This window comes from Neopelma chrysocephalum, unplaced genomic scaffold, assembly GCF_003984885.1.
Source record: "Neopelma chrysocephalum unplaced genomic scaffold, ASM398488v2 Primary Assembly neopelma1_24, whole genome shotgun sequence".
NCBI lineage: Eukaryota > Metazoa > Chordata > Aves > Passeriformes > Pipridae > Neopelma > Neopelma chrysocephalum.
In genome coordinates this window covers 10,201,749-10,219,709 of record NW_020897693.1, presented here as the reverse complement: position 1 = coordinate 10,219,709, position 17,961 = coordinate 10,201,749, and the positions used below count along the sequence as shown (strand labels likewise).

Genomic DNA, 17,961 nt, shown 5'->3' with positions numbered 1-17,961 from the left:
ATAAATACCTCCAGTGATGATGGCTCAGCTACTCTCCTGGGCAGCCTGTTTCAATGCTTCATAACTCAGTGAAGAATTTTTTCCTAATACCCATTCTAAATCTCCCCTAGTGCCACTTGAGGCCGTTTCCTTTTGTCCTGTCACTTGTTACCTGGGAGAAGAGACCAACCCCCACCTGGCAACAACCTTCTTTCGGGTAGTTGTAGTTAGGGATAAGGTTCCCTCTCAAGCCTCCTTTCCTCCAGGCTAAACAACCCCATTTCCCTCAGCTGCTTCTCATCAGATGTGTGCTCCAGATCCTTCTTGTCAGCTTGAAACAGAGGGCTGTACTATTGCATGTGGGCTTTAAGTTGGTGATGGATCATGACTGCGTAAATATGGTCCAAGTCTCCCTTTCCTTATTTATAGTAAAATGAACTAAATCCCAGTGTTGTTTTCTCTGCTGGGCTTACTGAATGGACAGCATGGTGTACCAAAAATGGTCAAGGATGGGCCTTGCTATCACCCCAACTGGAACCAGTTAGCTGATGGTTACCAAGGAAGAGGTGAGTTCCAGGAGAAAGCTGGAGGTGCAGGTTTTGGAGCTACAGACTAAGAGAAACTCCAAAGAAAAATGTAAGAAGAGGAAGAGTAAAACCAGTTAGGAAGATAAATGAGGGATGAGTAGAACCATTGGTGCTTAATGCATGGATATTGGGCTGGAGGCTAGAGGAGAAGCTGGGCTTCCCATTCCCTGCAGAAGAGGAAGAAGCAGACCTGGAGGCAAAAAAGCAGCAGAAAAGGGAGAAGTCCAGTGCTGGATTATATGGTGTGAAATTTTTGTTGTTTGGAAAAGAAAGAGACCCTGCTGCAGCCAGGCAGGAAGGTCATGTCTTCACTTGAGGTTCCTTCTTGGTACCAAAATGGTTTAAGCAAAGATAAGAAGCAAAACCATTTCTCTCAGGAGTCACACAACCCTGCAGCGCTTCTGTGCCTTGGGGCAGCTGTGTCCCATCACAGCTCACTGTAGCAGCTGGAGGTCCTCTGTTGACCCCCTAGGGGGAGGAGACCTTGGCTCTTTGTTGTGCTCATCTGTTCTCTCCCACTTGAATTTGTTGAGGTTTTGTGAAGGGAAGAAGGCAGTAAGTTCTTGCATTCAACACGCTTCTGGACATAAAACTGAACTGTAACCATGGCCTGAGTTAGAAATATCAGGACAAGGACAAAACCTCACAGACCACTGAACTCTTTTACAGCCTACTGTAAGCATTTGTTTTACCCTTCTAAAGGGAAATAGCCATTCATCTCTTTGCTGCTTGAGTGAGCAGGAAGCTTTATTAGAAAATGTTTGCCTGTGTTTGTTTGCTTCCTATTAATTAGTAATTGTTTCATTAATGTAGAAATAGATGCCATGTTACTTTTTCATGTTGGGGTTTTTTTCCCTCACCCTGTTGTGTGAACATTTCTTACAGGTATTTGCTGCAGGAAAAATGTGGAATGGATGGTATAAAAGTAGGCAGAAACAGAGAAATTGCCTTAGCTTTGAAAGAGCCTTGCTTCTTACCCTCAGCTGACATCAACAAACCCATCAATATTAAAGTCAAGTGTGAGCTAAAATGACCCAGCTTTTCAATTACAAAGGAAGGAGTTTGAACCAGGGCAGATTAAGAGACTGGAAAAGGGTAGTTAGACGTTTGCACTGCTGAAAGTACACCAGTTTCTAGTCGTTACTGGTTGAGTCAGGAAGAAGTAGAAGCACTGGAGTGTTTTATGGGGTCCTTTGTTTACACCTTTACTCTCTCTACTGCTATTGGTTTCTGATCCATGGATCTCCATGGATCTCCAGCAGGAGTCTCCTTTGACTTGACCCTGCCTCTGCAACAGGGTGGCACAAGAAGGCAGCAGCAGTGTTGATGCAATTAGATGTTAGCAGCTGGAAGAGCCACTGTATTAACCACGAGTCTGTCCAGCTGTGTACCAGAAGCCATAGATCCTAGCCAGGTATGGCTTTTTGCCAGCAGCTGGTAAGACACATACAGTGTTATTTATGGTGAATAATGCAATACTGTATAGTTTAATATATTATGTGCTCATCCTGCAGTGATGGAAATTTAAAGGCATGAGGTAGGAGAGGACTTAGCAAAGCTGCCCCTTTCTTATCACCCCACGACTGCCAATTTTCTGCAGCAACTAGGAGGAGAGAGATGGAATATGTAGGACTTTTGGAGGAAATGTATTTGAAGAAGAGATGTGGAAGAGGTGTTGGGTGAGAAACAGGAGAAAGCTTCAAACTTTTGCAGTTAAAGGGGATGGGGAGGGCAGTGCATGTGAGGGTAGACATGAAGATCACGTGCTGTTTGGCTGGGGAGGAACAGGCAAGCCGAAGAAAGCAGTTAACAAGCGTCCAAAAGCAACGTGACACTATATGAAAGGCTAAAAATAGTTAAAAGGTCATGTGGGTTAAAAGGTTATGTGTGCAGTACTGTCATGCAGTAACTCCGCGTGATAACATTGTTTCATTGGAGCCTTTGGAAAAACACAGAGCATGCTGACGGGAGAGCTTTGCTCTCTCCTTTGCCCTATGTATCTTGACAGCAAAGACTGTGAGGCTTAGGGCTTTTATGAAGGATTTTGTTTTTTTAGCAGAATTAAGAGGCAGGCAGTATACCCACAGCTTTCCTACGGAAGAGCTTGGCTTAATACCCCTGTGACCTGCTGTGGCTCTGTCCCCTCCTGGAACTTGAGGTCATGGGGACACTACTGATGCTTTTGTTTTTATGGTAAATTAAAGAAGGCAACAGACACTTTGAAATTCAAGTGTACTCTTAATATTTCAAACAGAGGTTGCATGGAGACTTCCCCCCCCCCCATAACTTTAATGCAGAGAAAAGAGCTGTAGCGGAGAGCTTTGCACATTAAGGAACTGATGAATGATACATGAAGCACAGCAGTCTGATATTGGCAGTACCTGGTTTATGAGAGAAAGGGAGAGAGAGTAGCAATTTACACCGTACACTAGCTGTAGTTTTTCATACTAGAGCAGTAATGGGGGCTTCTGGGCTGGGTGTAAACAACATGGCTCCTCCTTTGAGCCCCTGGGGGCTGGGAAAGGTTGTTTGGCAGCAGGGAGTAATAGAATTGTTTTGAGCAAAGCACAGAGAAAGGCAAGAGAAGGCAGGGAGGACACATCAGCTCTGCAGGCCACTTGGCAGGGCTGTGCTGAAGAATGATGGAGTTACTGCCGGGTTGACAGACCCAGCGTGTGCACAGTAAACTCTGCCTTGCAATGGGACAGTAAGACCAACACCAAAAGCATCGTATCAGGCAATCCATGCTGCCTGGGCTCGCTGTCCTGTGAACCAAAGGTGGCAAGAGAAGAGGATGCAATGGTTAAAAAAACTTGTTAAAGGTAAAGGTTGACCGCAGAAAAATGAAGGGATAATACTCTGCAGTGCTTTAATGTGAGGTCTGTTGCTATGTGTGACAGCAGACTTGTGGAGTTGCTGCATGTCAGAAGCTGCAGAGGTAGTGCTCTGTAGGTAGCTGGTTCAAGCAATTTGCCAGAAAATTAAGTGCCCTAGAAGTTCTCCAAACCTTTGTGATTCAGCAGCAAAAAGAAATTTCTACTCTCCCTGGCAAGTTGCCACCACATATTTATAAAGCAGATACATCTTTGGAGTGGCAATTGTTGGAACTTGGGTTTCCTTTTAATTGTTTGTGGTTCTCTCTCAAACAGATCCACATCTTCCATTGTTCTCTTTAGGTTTCTTCTTTTGACTGTTCATGATTTTGAACCATTTATTAGGAAGAGCCAGTCCCTATAGGTGTTGAAAGTGGGCTGGATGGCTATGAGGCATCTGTACACCAATGATGATGATTTTTCTTTTTTATAGTGTTGGTTATTCTCCCCTTTCAAAAGAGCTTTACAAACATTGAGAAAGCTGTTTGCTACTCCTTCATGGTGGGAGAATACTTTCATGCTCAATTTGCATGTGGAGAGACTGACATACAGAGAAGTACAGTCCAGCATTTTCAAAAGTGTCCTGTATTAGGAGGCATACATTTTTCAAGCTTTTAAGGGATGCTGTTCATGTGGAGCCTCTCTGAACATCAGCTAAAGTGCTTGGCATTTATGAAACTGGAAAGCATTGATTCTGTATGAACCTGAGGCTACTCTAAAAAACATTGGCCTGGGAGACTTCCTTCGACTAAAGAGCTCAATAGGAATCCTGGACATTGCTGTGATTACTACTTCTCTGCTGGTCTACTGTAGATTGTTCTTTATACTTTTAATTCTTTAGACAGTGACTCTGTTTGCCTTGGCCCTGCCTTCTCAGTCTCTGTCAGAATCCTTTATGTGATGAAGTTGTGTTCGCGTCTTGCATTTTGGAGTTGTTGTTCTGACTAACCTTAACCATGAGCAACACAAACAGATTTTGTTTTACTTCAGCCTCTCTTTGGACACTTGGGTGTGGAAGAGACAAGAAACCCCAGCACTCTTATAAGGAGAGAGCTCTTTACCCTTGTCTTGTTCCTCCAGAATTTCAATCACAGCTATCCTCAATGTTAAAAGGGTTCATTTAACAGTTTGAACAAAATGGTTGAAGAACACTGATCAAATTGGAGTTCTCTTGCCAATGAATTGGCAAAGCTTTGGTTCTGACTGTGTAATGCCTCCAGTACACACATGACATGGCAGTATCTCATTACTGTATTTCCAAGCAGCATTCATTGAATTGTTTTATTTTACATTTTGTGGATATGAACGAAAAATGAAACCACCTTCTTAACTGTAAGCAATAAAATATGTATTGTGCTTTAATTGTTTCCACTTTTGGCAGAGCTACTTTATAATACAATTATGCTTGTGCCCAGGGGTATGTGGGATTGGATTATCGAGTATCCGCCTTCCAGCACTTACTTACTTTCAGACACCCTATACTTAAATTATATGAATCCTTTGGGAACCATACCATTATGTAAGTGTTAGTTAGCAAAAATCATCTGAAGTTGCATGCAAACATATTTCTCTGCAGAGCCATTTTGTAGGTAACTTTTTTCCAGTTAATCTAAGTGCTTTGAATATGGGCTTTAGAGTTCTTCTCAAGCGACTTATGAAGATGTTCTTTTGTGTATGGGGACAAGAGACATATGGGGAAAATGTGAATCACCTACTCTGACCAAGCATGGAAAAAAGAAAAGGGAAAAATATGTCTTTTGGGAAAAATAAGTCTATTACTTGAAATGCAAGCTCTGGTAATCCTTTTTCAGAAAAGGCTTTTATTATAACAAGGTTAATATTCCACAAATAATCTTCTTTGTTTGCCTGTGCTTTCTGAGTTTAGTTTTTAATTTTTTTCAACACTTTATGGAAGATGAGGCATGTCTGATGTTTTTGCAAAGATGCTTAGGCAGCAGTCACTTGTTGCAGGGAAGAAATTAAGGCCAGTATCATATGCAACTTATGTCAGTTTGGCTAAGATTTTTTTTTTTTTAAATATTCGTGTTTAAGTGGAAGCAAATTTTTCATGACCATTCTTATCCGGGCTTGTCCGTATTTCTCAGATGATCTAAACGACTATAAACTTTAAATTGAAGTGCATACACACAGTTGTTTACAATCAAACATAATAACTTTGAGCCAATATGAATTGACTCTATAGATTTACAGTTCCTACTGTAAACAGAGGCGATACAAAATGGTTTGATCAAAGTTCTGGTGTCTCTAAACCCTCAGCTAAGTTGACTGATGCAGATGTTTTACCACGCAAAGGCTTGTTCTGAAATCTGATTCAAACCATGGTGGTATATTCCACTTCCTTTAATGTTGAATATGATTGCATAATGTGCAAGGCATGAGAATGCATATGCAAATTTCCACAAGATGTAGATCTATATCTATATATATGTCTATATCTCTCTATATATCTGTATCTATAGAAATCCCTCCTTCTGTAACCAGAGATATGGACACTGCTTCTGTTGCTGGACCTTCAGATTAATTTTGTGTGACTGTCTAGCAGGTTTATTAACAGCTTTCAAAGATCTTAGTTCATCTGTTTTAAATGTAAAACACTCTTACTGCAGGTGTGTTTAAAGTATACTCATGCTTACTAAATGGTATCTATTTCTTCATAAGCCAGGCAAATGATTCAATGTCAAAATTTGTTTGTGTCTTGGGCAGAAATTTTCCCTTCTGGCGCTGGTCCAAACTGAATTTCTGTGGCTGGATCTTTGCTAACATACAGAGGTGTGCTTGTGATTGCTGAAATTACACTTGGTTATTTACCTAAGGATAATAATATGCACTGTGTGTAACCTCTTCCCTTGACTTTTATTTGAATACTAAAAGGAGGGAAATGATCTGCCTAAAGAGGTTTCCTTTGTGTTCCCCTTCTCATCCTTCTCTCTATTTCAGTGGGGAAAAAAAATAAAAAAAAAGCTCAACTGTCATGTTCTCTAGCTAAAACCCATTCAAACAAAAGAAGTCTTAAATCCATATTAATCACCACCACCTTTAATTTTTCAATCACTGCTTGATTAAATTGCTGCCTAGATATGTCCTTTCAGTGATAGGGCCTGTTGAGCTCTCTGCAGTGAACTCAAACAGAGAAGTAATAAAATGCTTTCTGTCACAGGCACTCCCCAAAGCGCCAGACACAACACAAGTTATTAAAAAAATATCAAAGAGTGAGCTCCCGTAAACTGTATGTAGCGGAAAAGAATGGTTGTCCAGGGAAGGGGAAGAAGATTTTAATTTTGCATCTGCAGTTGTGAAGGCAAATACATCTGTATAGAGGATACTTCAAAGTCAAAAAGAAATGAGCAAACTTGAATGGCTGGGCCTGTGTCAAGACCTAGGTTTGTAATGGTTTTACCACTGTTTAAAGGAAAGTGCCTTTTTCTTTTGCCTTTCAGTATAATTTTCAGCATAGAGCATATCTATCAGTTGGTAAACTCACGTTGATCTACAATCACAGAATCACAGAATGGGTCAGGTTGGAAGGAACCACAGTGGATCATCTGGTCCAACCTCCCAGCTCAAGCAGGGTCATCCTAGAGCGTATTGCATCCAGATGCTTCCTGAATATCTCCAGCGAGGGAGACTCCACACCCTCTCTGGGCAATCTGTTCCAGTGCACAGTCACCCACACAGTAAAGAGTTTCTTCCTTATGTTCACCTCCCTTTAAATCTTCCCTCCAGGAATCCAGATATTCCAGCTTTGATTCTAGTAAAGATGGGGTTCTGCTTCAGTCACCTTATGTTGATGTGCAACCCTCTTCTGATGCTCCACGACCATTATGGTTTATGTTGCTATAGGACTTGACATTACACCTGTGGGTCTTGAACCACCTTCCACTAGTGAGCAGTCAAGGTGCCATTCCCAAGCTGGACTGTTGTTTGGAGTCTAGTGCTGGCACCAAGGTTGCTGTGTAGTCTGATGGGAGCCAAAAGGTCTTTTGTGGTGACTATCCTCACTTCGGAAGTGAGTTGTAAAGTTGTCTTTGGTGTTGTGTTATGATACAACTGGACTTCCATGCATTGCACAGTGACTGCTGTTCACAGAACACTAAGTCAGTGTTAGTGTATTCTGGTGGGTCAGCACTTGGCATAGTCAGAATAGGGTATTTTACAAAGCCCTGTCCTTCATCTGTGTTAGCTGCCAGCACGAACACTGATTATCCAGTAAATACAGAATAAAATGGACAAACCGAAGCAAGCAGCTTGCACATGTTTGGCTTCCCTGCCTTAGCTGAGGAGAAGTAACTTCCAGATGAAATAGCTTTTTTTCTTTTAAATAAAATCTCTGAATTTTTTGCAATTACATAAGCATTTCCATGGCTCTACGTTGTCTTTGACAAATCTTCAAACCTTGATGTTTTTAAGAATATATATTAGACAGCCTTGTTCTTACGATGTTTCACAGGACATGTTGCTGTGTTCTGTTCACAAATACTTTTTTTTTTCCCTGCTGTGGCCACAACCTGAGTCAACAGAGAGTAAACATACGCTAAATCATTATAAGTCAATTTTAAACCAATTCAGGAATGTCCATACTGGGGTTTGTGTGGACAACAATTTAGTGAAAAAATCAATGTTCAGCATCATATGTGTCAGTTTAACTAGCTTCCTTCCCATTCAGCTTTCAGCCAGTTAATAGCTGGCAAAACCCTGCAACATAATGTTATCTTGGGCTTACACAATCTTCATCGGCAAAAGGATTTTAGCGGTTGATTTTACTCCTTTAAGTTTGTACTGTGCAGATCTTTACCCAGCCCAGGGTGTGATGGAGACAGCCTGTTTCGTGCTGTGAAAGCCTGTAGCTACAGCTTTTTGAGAGCAGAAAAGCCTTGTAGACAAGATATCAGAGTAGGATTCAAGAGAGCTGAGTGCTCATTTCTACCATTTCTACTTTATCTTTCTATCTTTTCCTTCCGCCACATGGCTGCATAATACAAACCTCGCATGTGGTGCATGTGGCTTATTTTAATTCATTTGTTCTTGGGAATTTTTTTTTGAGTCAGTGATTTCAAAGGTAATAAAAAAATACTGGAGGTTGTAGTCACTGGATATTTGGAGTAGTTCTGTCATGTTGGTGATATTCTGCATCCATGCCTGCTTGTGTTGGCGTGCTTTGATGTAAACGTGGGGCTGCTGTTACAGCGGTGAGGCTGGTCTCCTGAAGAAACCTGTCCTCACACAAAGCTTCATCTAATTATTTAGCAAGTGCCTTTGAAACGTCAGAGCTACGCATAGATTCCTTCTGGTTAATAAGGAAGTGATTTCTGTGGAAGATACATTTCTTTCCTTAGTTTTCTTGTACTTTTAAAGGAATCCTTCTACTGCGGTGGTTTTGATGCAGTACTGACCACGATTGCTGAAGCGGCATTGCCTCCATAAGAGTTGCAGGCTTGAAATAGGTTCAAAACATTAAAATTCATGTTTCTTTTGCTTACCTGTAGAAAGATTGTGGAGTGAGATGTATTTCTGTACTGTGGTATGCTTACATATTCATTGGTTGCCCTACATCAGGCTTCATGGCCCTCAGCTAAAGTTACCGCCAGTGTCTGTAGCGTAGAGACAGGGAGCTGAGGTTGGTAATTAATGTGCTATTTTACTGCATAGCAGTATATGTACCCTGTTCGTCTATGAATAAGCATATCTCATGCTGCTCTGCAGGAAAATGTAAACATCCCACAAAGAGCAATAACAATTCAAAAACATTTCATAAACATTCGGTTTAAACAACAACAAACCCGCAAAACCACAAGGCAACAGTGGTATTTCATTTTCACAAAATTACTTGGAGGGTTCTTTGTGGACTGTAGTAGAAATCTAATTGGAGCACTGGGTCTGAGACTTTCCTTTCCTGCTATCCTTCCATTTAACATCAAAATCCATTTGGGCTTCCTTCTCTGCTATAATCCTGTTGTTTGCAAATCTGTGTTTCCTGTTCATGCTCTGAAACCCATACTGAGACATCCAGTGCTATTAGCTGCTTGTTTGAGGAAAGGATCCGGGGCTGAACCCTTCCAAAAGGCGATAGGTTGTATGTAGAAAATGTCAGCAGGATACCTGTGTGCTTACCTCTGTTTCTCAGAAAACACAATCACAGTTTTTAATTTGTGCAAGTCCCTGAGTGAATACTACTAGAAAAAGCTGATAAGGGAAATTGTTTCTAATCCTGCAGCATTCTCTATCCCTTTACTTGTCTAGTTATTATTGTATTGTGCCACATGTTCATTGTGATGACACATGTTCATTGCTCCATTGTCCCATCGTGCACTGCAGTTACTTTAGTCCTGCCACTCGAATAGCACAACCACAATCATCATTTCCTGGAGATGTAACATCTTGGGATACTGAAGTCATTAGGCAGGCATGGGGTTAACCTTTGCATCCACTGTAATTATGTCAGGTAGTGGAAATTATTAAAGAATCTGAAATATAAACTTCAGAACAGACAAGTGCCCGTAGCCAGTATTTTTCAACCTGCTGGGCTTACCCCGAGTAATCAAGTATCTTATAATCAAATGGCAGATGCCCACTTTATTAGTGAGCCATTAGTTTAGCAGGGAGATGGTGTTATAACACATATGATTTTTTAGTGTATGAGCAGAGTAACTTCTAATTTAGATAGATGAATAATTAATAGAAAAGGAGCTTTTGTAGAAGTAAGGTAATCTGTTTTCCCTTATAAAAGCTGGAGTTACAGCATGGATCAAGAAGGGCACAGCACATAGAAAGGTGAGAATGTGTTGATCCTTCAGTCTTAGATTGATTCGCCTCTTTACTCTTCTGATGTTCCTGCTGAACAGTTTTCTTCCAGACAAATTCAGACAGATGAAACCATTAGAAGTAGAGAAACTTGAAGAGCATGAAAAGAGGGATGTGGGGATTTTCATCATGAGCACCCTCACCCATCAAATGCCAAAACAGCAAGTTGTGTAAGAATGACCAGACTGTTGGTAGAACATCTCTGCTATGATCTCTTGAGTTATGTGTCTATCCGCAGATGGTCTTTTGGGCAAGAGAGTCTAGAGAAGTGCTTTATCACAATATAGCATTGAACAGTTACAGTGGGCTGATTGCTCTGAATTCCCAAAAATGAGTATTTCAGGGATAGCAGTCCCTTACATCATATGTGATTGCTATGAAGAGCAGGAGTTTCATCTTTTGGATTTGCTTGACAACCTTTCGGCTTTACAAGTTGATTGATAACAAATGTTGGAGATTTTTAGGACAACATATGCTGTCAGCTTCAATTGGGTTCCTTTGTAATTTTGACAGACAGTGTTCCCTAAATGTATGACACAGAGGATTACTTGGTGAAGATTGTCACATACTGGGACAAAGGGATTTTAAGAAGTATAGCAACAAGTAAGCATCCATCTTTGGTAGACCACTGTTACAAATCCTTTGAGAAGATGATTCAGGTGAAGGGTGTAATCAGATTTTTAAGAATTGCTGTTGTCCAGAATGATGAGGGGTGAATATGATTTTAGGTGAGGCAATTAAATATAATGCAAAGATTTGGTGTTTTTTTGCGTTCCTCCCACTCCTTTTTTTTTTTCTTCTCCTTTCCTAACAGATAAGGGGGAGCTGAGCAATGCTGTAAGGAAGATGCAGGTGGGATGAGAGAATCGGACAGGATGCAGAACAGCCAAGAGGTGACAGTTGTATTTGCAGAGGGTAGGGAAACAGCCAAGGAGGTGACAAGGAAGGCTCATTTGTGCAGCTGGGAACTGCTGACTAGTTGGACAAGGGAAAAGGTATCATCCTGGAATAGAAACCTGTAGTGGAGGGAAGCTCATAAACAACAGTGCCAGGCCTAAGTTTGATGAAGTCCATGGAGCTGCATGATTTATACTGTGGAATATCTTGCCTGTTTAGTATATTTTTTTTTTTGCCTATATGCACACACATAAAGTTCAGGTTTGTGTTTTTGATGTCCTACATATTTTCTCTTGCTTCTTGTCCCCCTTCAGTTGGACTTTTTCCCTATATTTATATGTTAAGTGTTGAAGAATATCACAGTTACTTCATGCTTAGTTGTTTCAATAATCTACCATCAGAGAGTTTTTTGAGAGCCTGGCATTTACTGAATGGCAGAGAGCTTTTCCAAGTCTGTGAAAGGACCTCTGACTCACGCAGCTGTTATACCTTTCTTCTTGTAAAGCCGCAGTCTTTGGAGTTCACAGCTCAGTGACGCTGGTGTCTGTCTTTGGAAACACGAGGTGGCAAAACTTGAGCATGTAGAGAAAAGCTGTGCTTCAGCTCTAATTTTAGTGAAATCTTTTGCTGTTGTATTTTCATGTAATATTCTGCAAGCTGACAGTTTTGTTGTGGGTTTTTAATTATTTTTTAAATGCCACTGTTGTGACAATAAAGTCAAGAGCCCTTGTGCCCTTCCTTACTGAATTGTACTTTTTCCAGAAGGGAAATACCATACAAAGTAGAATCAACAATAGTGAAAAAACGAGATAGGAATAAAACCACATAGTTATTTCCTTCTTTTTCTCTCCCTCAACAAAAAGAGAAGGTAGACTGAGGCTGAATAGACTCTGCCCTGCTGTGGGGGTAAGCACAGCGGCCTTCTGGACCTGTCCTCTTTTATAGCAAGTGCTAAATAGTCATAAGGCACTTGAACACAGCATATTTATGTGCAAGTAGGTTCTGTATTCAAAAATGACAAGAATTTGTGTGATGGTGGGAGTACTTATCATAAAAAACTTCAGAGGAGCCTGTCTCAGTTCACTTATCTGGAAATATTTCTACATCTGAAAAACAGCCCTACCAGCTGAAAATGTCTGCAATGGCAGGGGGAAGGAAGAAAGGCCTTCTAGCAGTTTTCTTCAGAACTAAGAAATTTGTCTTCAGTGTTACCCTTTTATTTTTAAAAAGGATGCTTTGAAAATACTATATAGTGTTGTTAGGACCATAAAGCACTTGCTAAGGTTAAGTGGGAACCTGAACCAGAACTCTTGAAATCAGAGGAAGTTTGGGAATAGCTCATAAAGAGGGCAGAAGTATGGCATTGGGTAAGAGGGACACACACATATATACAAAAAGGTATGCTCTTAGCATCCCTCTTTAAAAACCCTTGGTTTAATCTCAGTAAATAAAATTTTACAGTAAAAATTTCTTTAAGTGTGTCACTGTTGCCGTGCAAGTCAAAACCAAGGCCTCTGCTACAAAAACTCGAAAGTGGCAATGTGGCCTTTTCCTTCCTTCCTCTCATTGTAATTCAGTAATTCAGGTAGAGGCACAATTGGAGAAAAGTCCCGAAAAGGTTCATTCGTACTTGCTCTCCCTGGCTGGCTCAGATATGCTATTTATGTGTGTCAGTTTTTCACACCTGCTTTGGAACGGCAGGGGAAGATACTGTGAGAAAAGAGAGAGAATTGCCTTATTCTTTCTTTTTGTACAAATGCTTGGGCTAATCCACACAGGAGTCTTTCAAAAGACAAAACTTGTATCAATAGCCAGCCATGCTGTTGCTTTTACGCTCTGCATTATGAATTGGGCCTCTGTTTTGGATTGATATTCTTCACAAACAAACTCAAAAAGTGGAATTTGAAAACAAACAAACAAAAAGGATTCGATTATTTTAGCTTCATTGCACTTCATGTTGATGCTGCTCCTCCCCCTGGAGAGACTCTCTTGCTGTTTCAGGCTCTTCTCATTTACAGAGTGCGATTGTATGAGTTGACCAAATTTTCCAAACCATTGATCTTGCTGCAAATGCTCTGCTGACTTGTTTCTGGCTTATGTTCAGAAAGTTAGTGAGTTGTGTGGAATTGCCAATAGTTCTTTTAGTTGAAGACAGTTAAGGGGTCTATATTTTGCTTTTCTACATTACTGCATGCTATATCCCCTACACATCGGGTGGAAAGGAGAGATAAACCATATAGGAAAAGGTTCTGCATGTTTGCACAGCTGCTTAGAAGTCAGTGCTGTTTTGTAGGCACTGGGTTTGGCTATGTCGTGATTCATGCCTCTTGGCAATTGAAATATTATAAATTACACCAGAGATTTGGACAGTGAATACTCTGTTAGAGTTATGCATTACATATCATGTGCATTTGTGTTTGAGGGCACACAGCTTTTTCATTTTTGGTTTTGTTCCTTTTTCTTTTGCTTCTTTTTCCTTTCCCTTAACTCCTGTTGTATCACAAGTGGCTTTATCTGATGTGTTCTGCAGACCAGACAGACTTAAACTAGTTTATTTCTTTCTCTCTCATCTGCTCTGCCTGGCTGTAGGTTTACCCCCCATTATTACACAGACAGCAGAGATCATCAGTAGCAGATTAGGATTGGATAAACTTTCCAATGCATGTTCAAATCCTGTCACATACCCATTATAGAGCAGCTGCAGACCCAGGCAAGAGGCATTTCATTGACCAAAGAGTATCTAGTGAGTTCTAAACCTTGCATTTTGTATCTATATTAGTCCTTCCACATTGGCAGCTTTTCACTAAATCTAAGCAGAGAACAGTGTGTGTGAATGCAAAACCACTTTCACAAACTCCTCGTCTGGTTGGTCCACAGAAGACACCATGGGGGTGGAGGGCATGAGCAGCACCTGTGTGGAATTTAGCTGTGAATGGCAGACTTGTAAAAAATGCTCTGACATCAGAAAGGTGGATGACATGTCTTGGTACAGAGCATTATGGGTAAGTGGTTCTTCCCTCTTTCTGTACCCATCTGGCATCACATAGAAATCATGTCCTCAGAGCTGAATGTGTTGAAGTGTCTCAGATGGGCCTGTTGAGGCTGGAATTGCTGCAGACTCGGTCTCCTGCTTGGCTGATATTTTTCTCCCAGTTTATGCTAGAAGAGCTTTGGCTGCCCTTGCATCAATCTGTTTGCTGTGGGACAGGTGGTGGTAAGCCATTGAGGCCCCCAAGTGTGAGCCTTCCTGTAAGCCACTGCCATCAGGAACAGACTGTAGTGAGCTTTTATGGAGATATAGTTTAATGGTAGGGGCTGGATATTGCACAGGATGCAGTGAAACAATCCTTATAATGTCCCAGGGCAGCTCAGGGATAATAACCTAAAGACCTGGGGACAGGCAACAAGCGCTCTTTGGTCAGCGCTCCAGCTCCACAGAGCTGGAACAGCCTCCCACTTCCCTATGGCCGTTGCTTTGCAAAAGGTGATGCCTTGGACCGGCAAAAGGGTTTGGCACCCCTTCAACCCTACATCCAAGTGCTTCTGCCTCAGCTTCTGTGAAGAGCTGTTGAATATGTTGATACATTGAGAGGCAACTGGAGAAATGTTGCACTCTCTTTTCCTGCTAGAACCTTTGAGGGTCCGTTTTAAAAAGGAGAGCAGTTGGAGGGTGATGTAAGGAGAGGAGAACCATTTCTCATTGGCGATGCTGAGCATTTCTCCTTTTCATACAAATGTTGCCACTATTTAATTTTGCAGTTCAAGATGGCAACAGCAATAAAGTCAGCAAGCAGATGCTTTGCAGAGAGAAATTATTTCTCAGCCATTGGCTTTCTTGCCCTGTAGCAAAGTTTTATTGTGAGTAGATTGTGTCTGTAATAAACCTGGCTTTCCAGGAGCTGCTCTTGGGTAGGAGACATGAAAGTTTCGCTGTGAGCCTCTTATCCCCTTTGTCAGGGTTATTTTCCCATTTCTAACTGGCTTTAAGGTAAGGATATGCTTGGTTTTTTCAATTTAATAGTGTGGGAAGCCAAAAGTTTTACTTGTCAGAAGTCCTTTTAGGGAAAAGCCCCAAAGAGTGTCAATATATTAAGTACCAAGTGTTGTTGTGCCACCAGCATCACTGGAGTTTTGGGGTTGTTCTAGCTGCTTATAGCTGTTTCAGGCTCACTTCATGCTTGGCCTTGGTTTGTTTAGGTTTAAAGAGCAAGAACTTGACTTTGAATGTATTTAGCATTATATTAAAGCAGTAGGATTCCTACCTGAGTCAGGGTTTTCCTCTTCAGTCTGAAAAATGTTATATTGCCTGGAAGCCTCTGCTGAGCTTCTGTACTGAGTGAAAGCAAGTGTGACAGACTCAGGCCTCTCCCAAATGAGAACTTCTTTCAATAGCAGCAGTGGCTGGGAAGGCACTTTTGAAGAATAGGGTCTCACTGCAGGGCAAGCTGTTTCTGCTTGTCTTTAAAATCTCTTCTACTCTGCCTCTTCTAACGGGTGAGTTTGTGTAAGCATATAGAACGTGCCTAATTGTACTTAAAAAGCTGTCAGGGTAAGATGGACTGTGCTTTCCTTGGGCTTGGCAGAGCAGGATGATATTTTACACAGAAAGCCTGAAGAGAGCTGACTTTGATGCAGCATTGAGCTCACTGGGAACAGTGGCATACTTTGGTCACGACTCCTTGGAGGTCCTGACAGGAGTATTTATTTAAGTATTTCAGAACCTAGCTGCTTGGACCAGCCATAGCTATTAAAGATTACAACTGAGGATAATTATTCTTTATAAGAACTAGTTTTTATTAGAGAGGACTAATAAACAGCTCTAGTAGTGCCGTGCATGTCTTGGTGGCGCTTTAGCACTTCCTCATAATCATTCACACTAATGCTGCCCAGCTGAGCAAATCCCATGGCCATTTTATCCAGATAAAATGGAGAAAATAGATGAGCTTTTCACTGCCCCTGGAACGCTGACAACAAATCTCAGATTCATCAGACCAAAACGAACGCAATTACCCAGACAGCAGCTTGCCAATAGTAACTTTTCCCCTTAAAATAAAGGAGTAAAATGACATATTTTCATCAGCTCTCCCTGTGCTGCTGCAGTGAAGGGAAGGCAGACACTAGGTGTGAGAATTCTGCCTTTTCCTTCAGAGCTTTCCTCTAGGAAAGTTTTTCCAATCCCTAGCGTTCCCTCTGGGATTGTCACTCTCTAGCTATGTCATGTCAACCCTTGGCTCAACCACCACAATCCTTTTGATATTTTCTTCTCCCATCAGTTCTTTCTTTCCCCCTCCATAAGCAAATCAGAGACCACAGTCATTGAGCATAAAGGAGATTTAGTACAGTGAACACAGAGTGTCTTCAAATTATGGATGTATGCAGAGTTCCTGTAGGATAACAAAAGTTGCTGAGATAGCATATTTCAAGATGAAGATCAAGAATGGAGAGGGAACATTCATCCAGATCACTGACTCTAGAGGGAACTAGTTAAGTAGTGTGGACTATTTACTCAAAATATTTTCCTTCATGTTTTTTGTCTTTATCTCTCTGCTTCCATTAGGGGATACTCATTCATCCTGCTATCCTTTCCTCCTTTTTCAGCTGTGTACTTTTGATACCTGCTTGTTGTGAGAGAGCATTTTCTTCATGACCAGTCACACCCTTAGAGAGATATGAAAAAGAGAGGAGGTGGACTGAAAATTGGATGCTTTATGCTTTTTTCTTGTTGTTTTTGTCCTGGTAAACTTGTACTGCTCTTGCTTGCTAGGTAAAGCTCACCCTTGGGAGAGTGAGAAAGGCCAGGAATAATGTTGAAGTGAATGCCTCTTGGGGATTCACTTCATTGGCTGAAGATGAGAGCTTTCTACCCCTTGGATTATGTTTTGCCTGGTAAATGGTTAATGGAATGGGAATGAAGATGGCTGAAATAATCTTGAGATGTTTTTCTTTATACAGAACTGCTTGTTTACAATTTTAAATCAGTCATTTTTTTAAATGGCTACAGGTTATTAATTAAAAGCAGGTTCTCTATAGTACAGCTGCAGAGTCCAAGTGGCCTCACGATGAGTTATTAAATAAGACTTTTCCCTTGATTCACAACCACAAGTTTTAGCCTGAACTTAACAGAAAGATTTCATACTGAGAGTCCCATTGCTGCCTTCCACTTTCCTATCCAGAGAAGCTAATTTTGTAGTTAACCCAAGAATATGGTTCACTGTCCAAAATGTCTTCTTGTTCTTCTTTGGATAAAGTTATGCTTCTCAATGTTTGACTTTCTTTTCTGTCCCTCTCCCATATTTGTCTTTGATTCTATACTGTAGTCAGACCTGTCCCACCAAGCACAGAGACATTGCAACCATTTCTGCTCTGAAGTTCATTTATTCTCTTGCCTACTAAATTTACATGAAATTCCAATGTTTTGTTTTGGGGGACATCCTAGCATTAGTACACAGCCTAGTGTCACAGGGCCATTCTCTAGATTTCCTCTCTTTGCTGAAGTCGGGAACATTTATATTTGAAAGCTTTTTATTTTTTCACCTGTGGCATTTGAATTGCAGTGCACCCTGTGGACATTTCAGCTTTGTCAGCTTGACTGTTATTAAGCTGTAGTCATTTATCATCATTGGCAATGATTTTATGTCTAGTTTTTTTTAAGCAGATATTGCAGAACATTTATTGGTAAACTGCTGTGAGCACACAAAGACTTAAGATATATAATTTATGAAGTCATATTTATGTAGCAGTACTTTATGATGGAAGGATGTGCTGAGAAAGTGTTTGAGATGACCGTTTATTTTTAGATGAGCCAG

General features: G+C 41.0%; 1 protein-coding gene across 10 annotated transcripts in view; it reads left to right on the top strand.

Annotated features, from left to right (window-relative positions):
* TSPAN4 (tetraspanin 4) overlaps positions 1-17,961 on the top strand; it is a 430,627-nt gene that overhangs the window by 325,392 nt on the left and 87,274 nt on the right. The window contains exon 1 of one of the 10 annotated variants that reach the window (XM_027702886.1): positions 11,073-11,253. The exons of the other annotated variants lie outside the window; for them this stretch is intronic. Within the exon in view, the coding sequence (XP_027558687.1) occupies positions 11,116-11,253 (138 nt within the window). The 5' untranslated portion in view covers positions 11,073-11,115. Of the gene's footprint in view, positions 1-11,072; positions 11,254-17,961 lie in introns of those variants that run through there. 10 annotated transcript variants of the gene reach the window in all.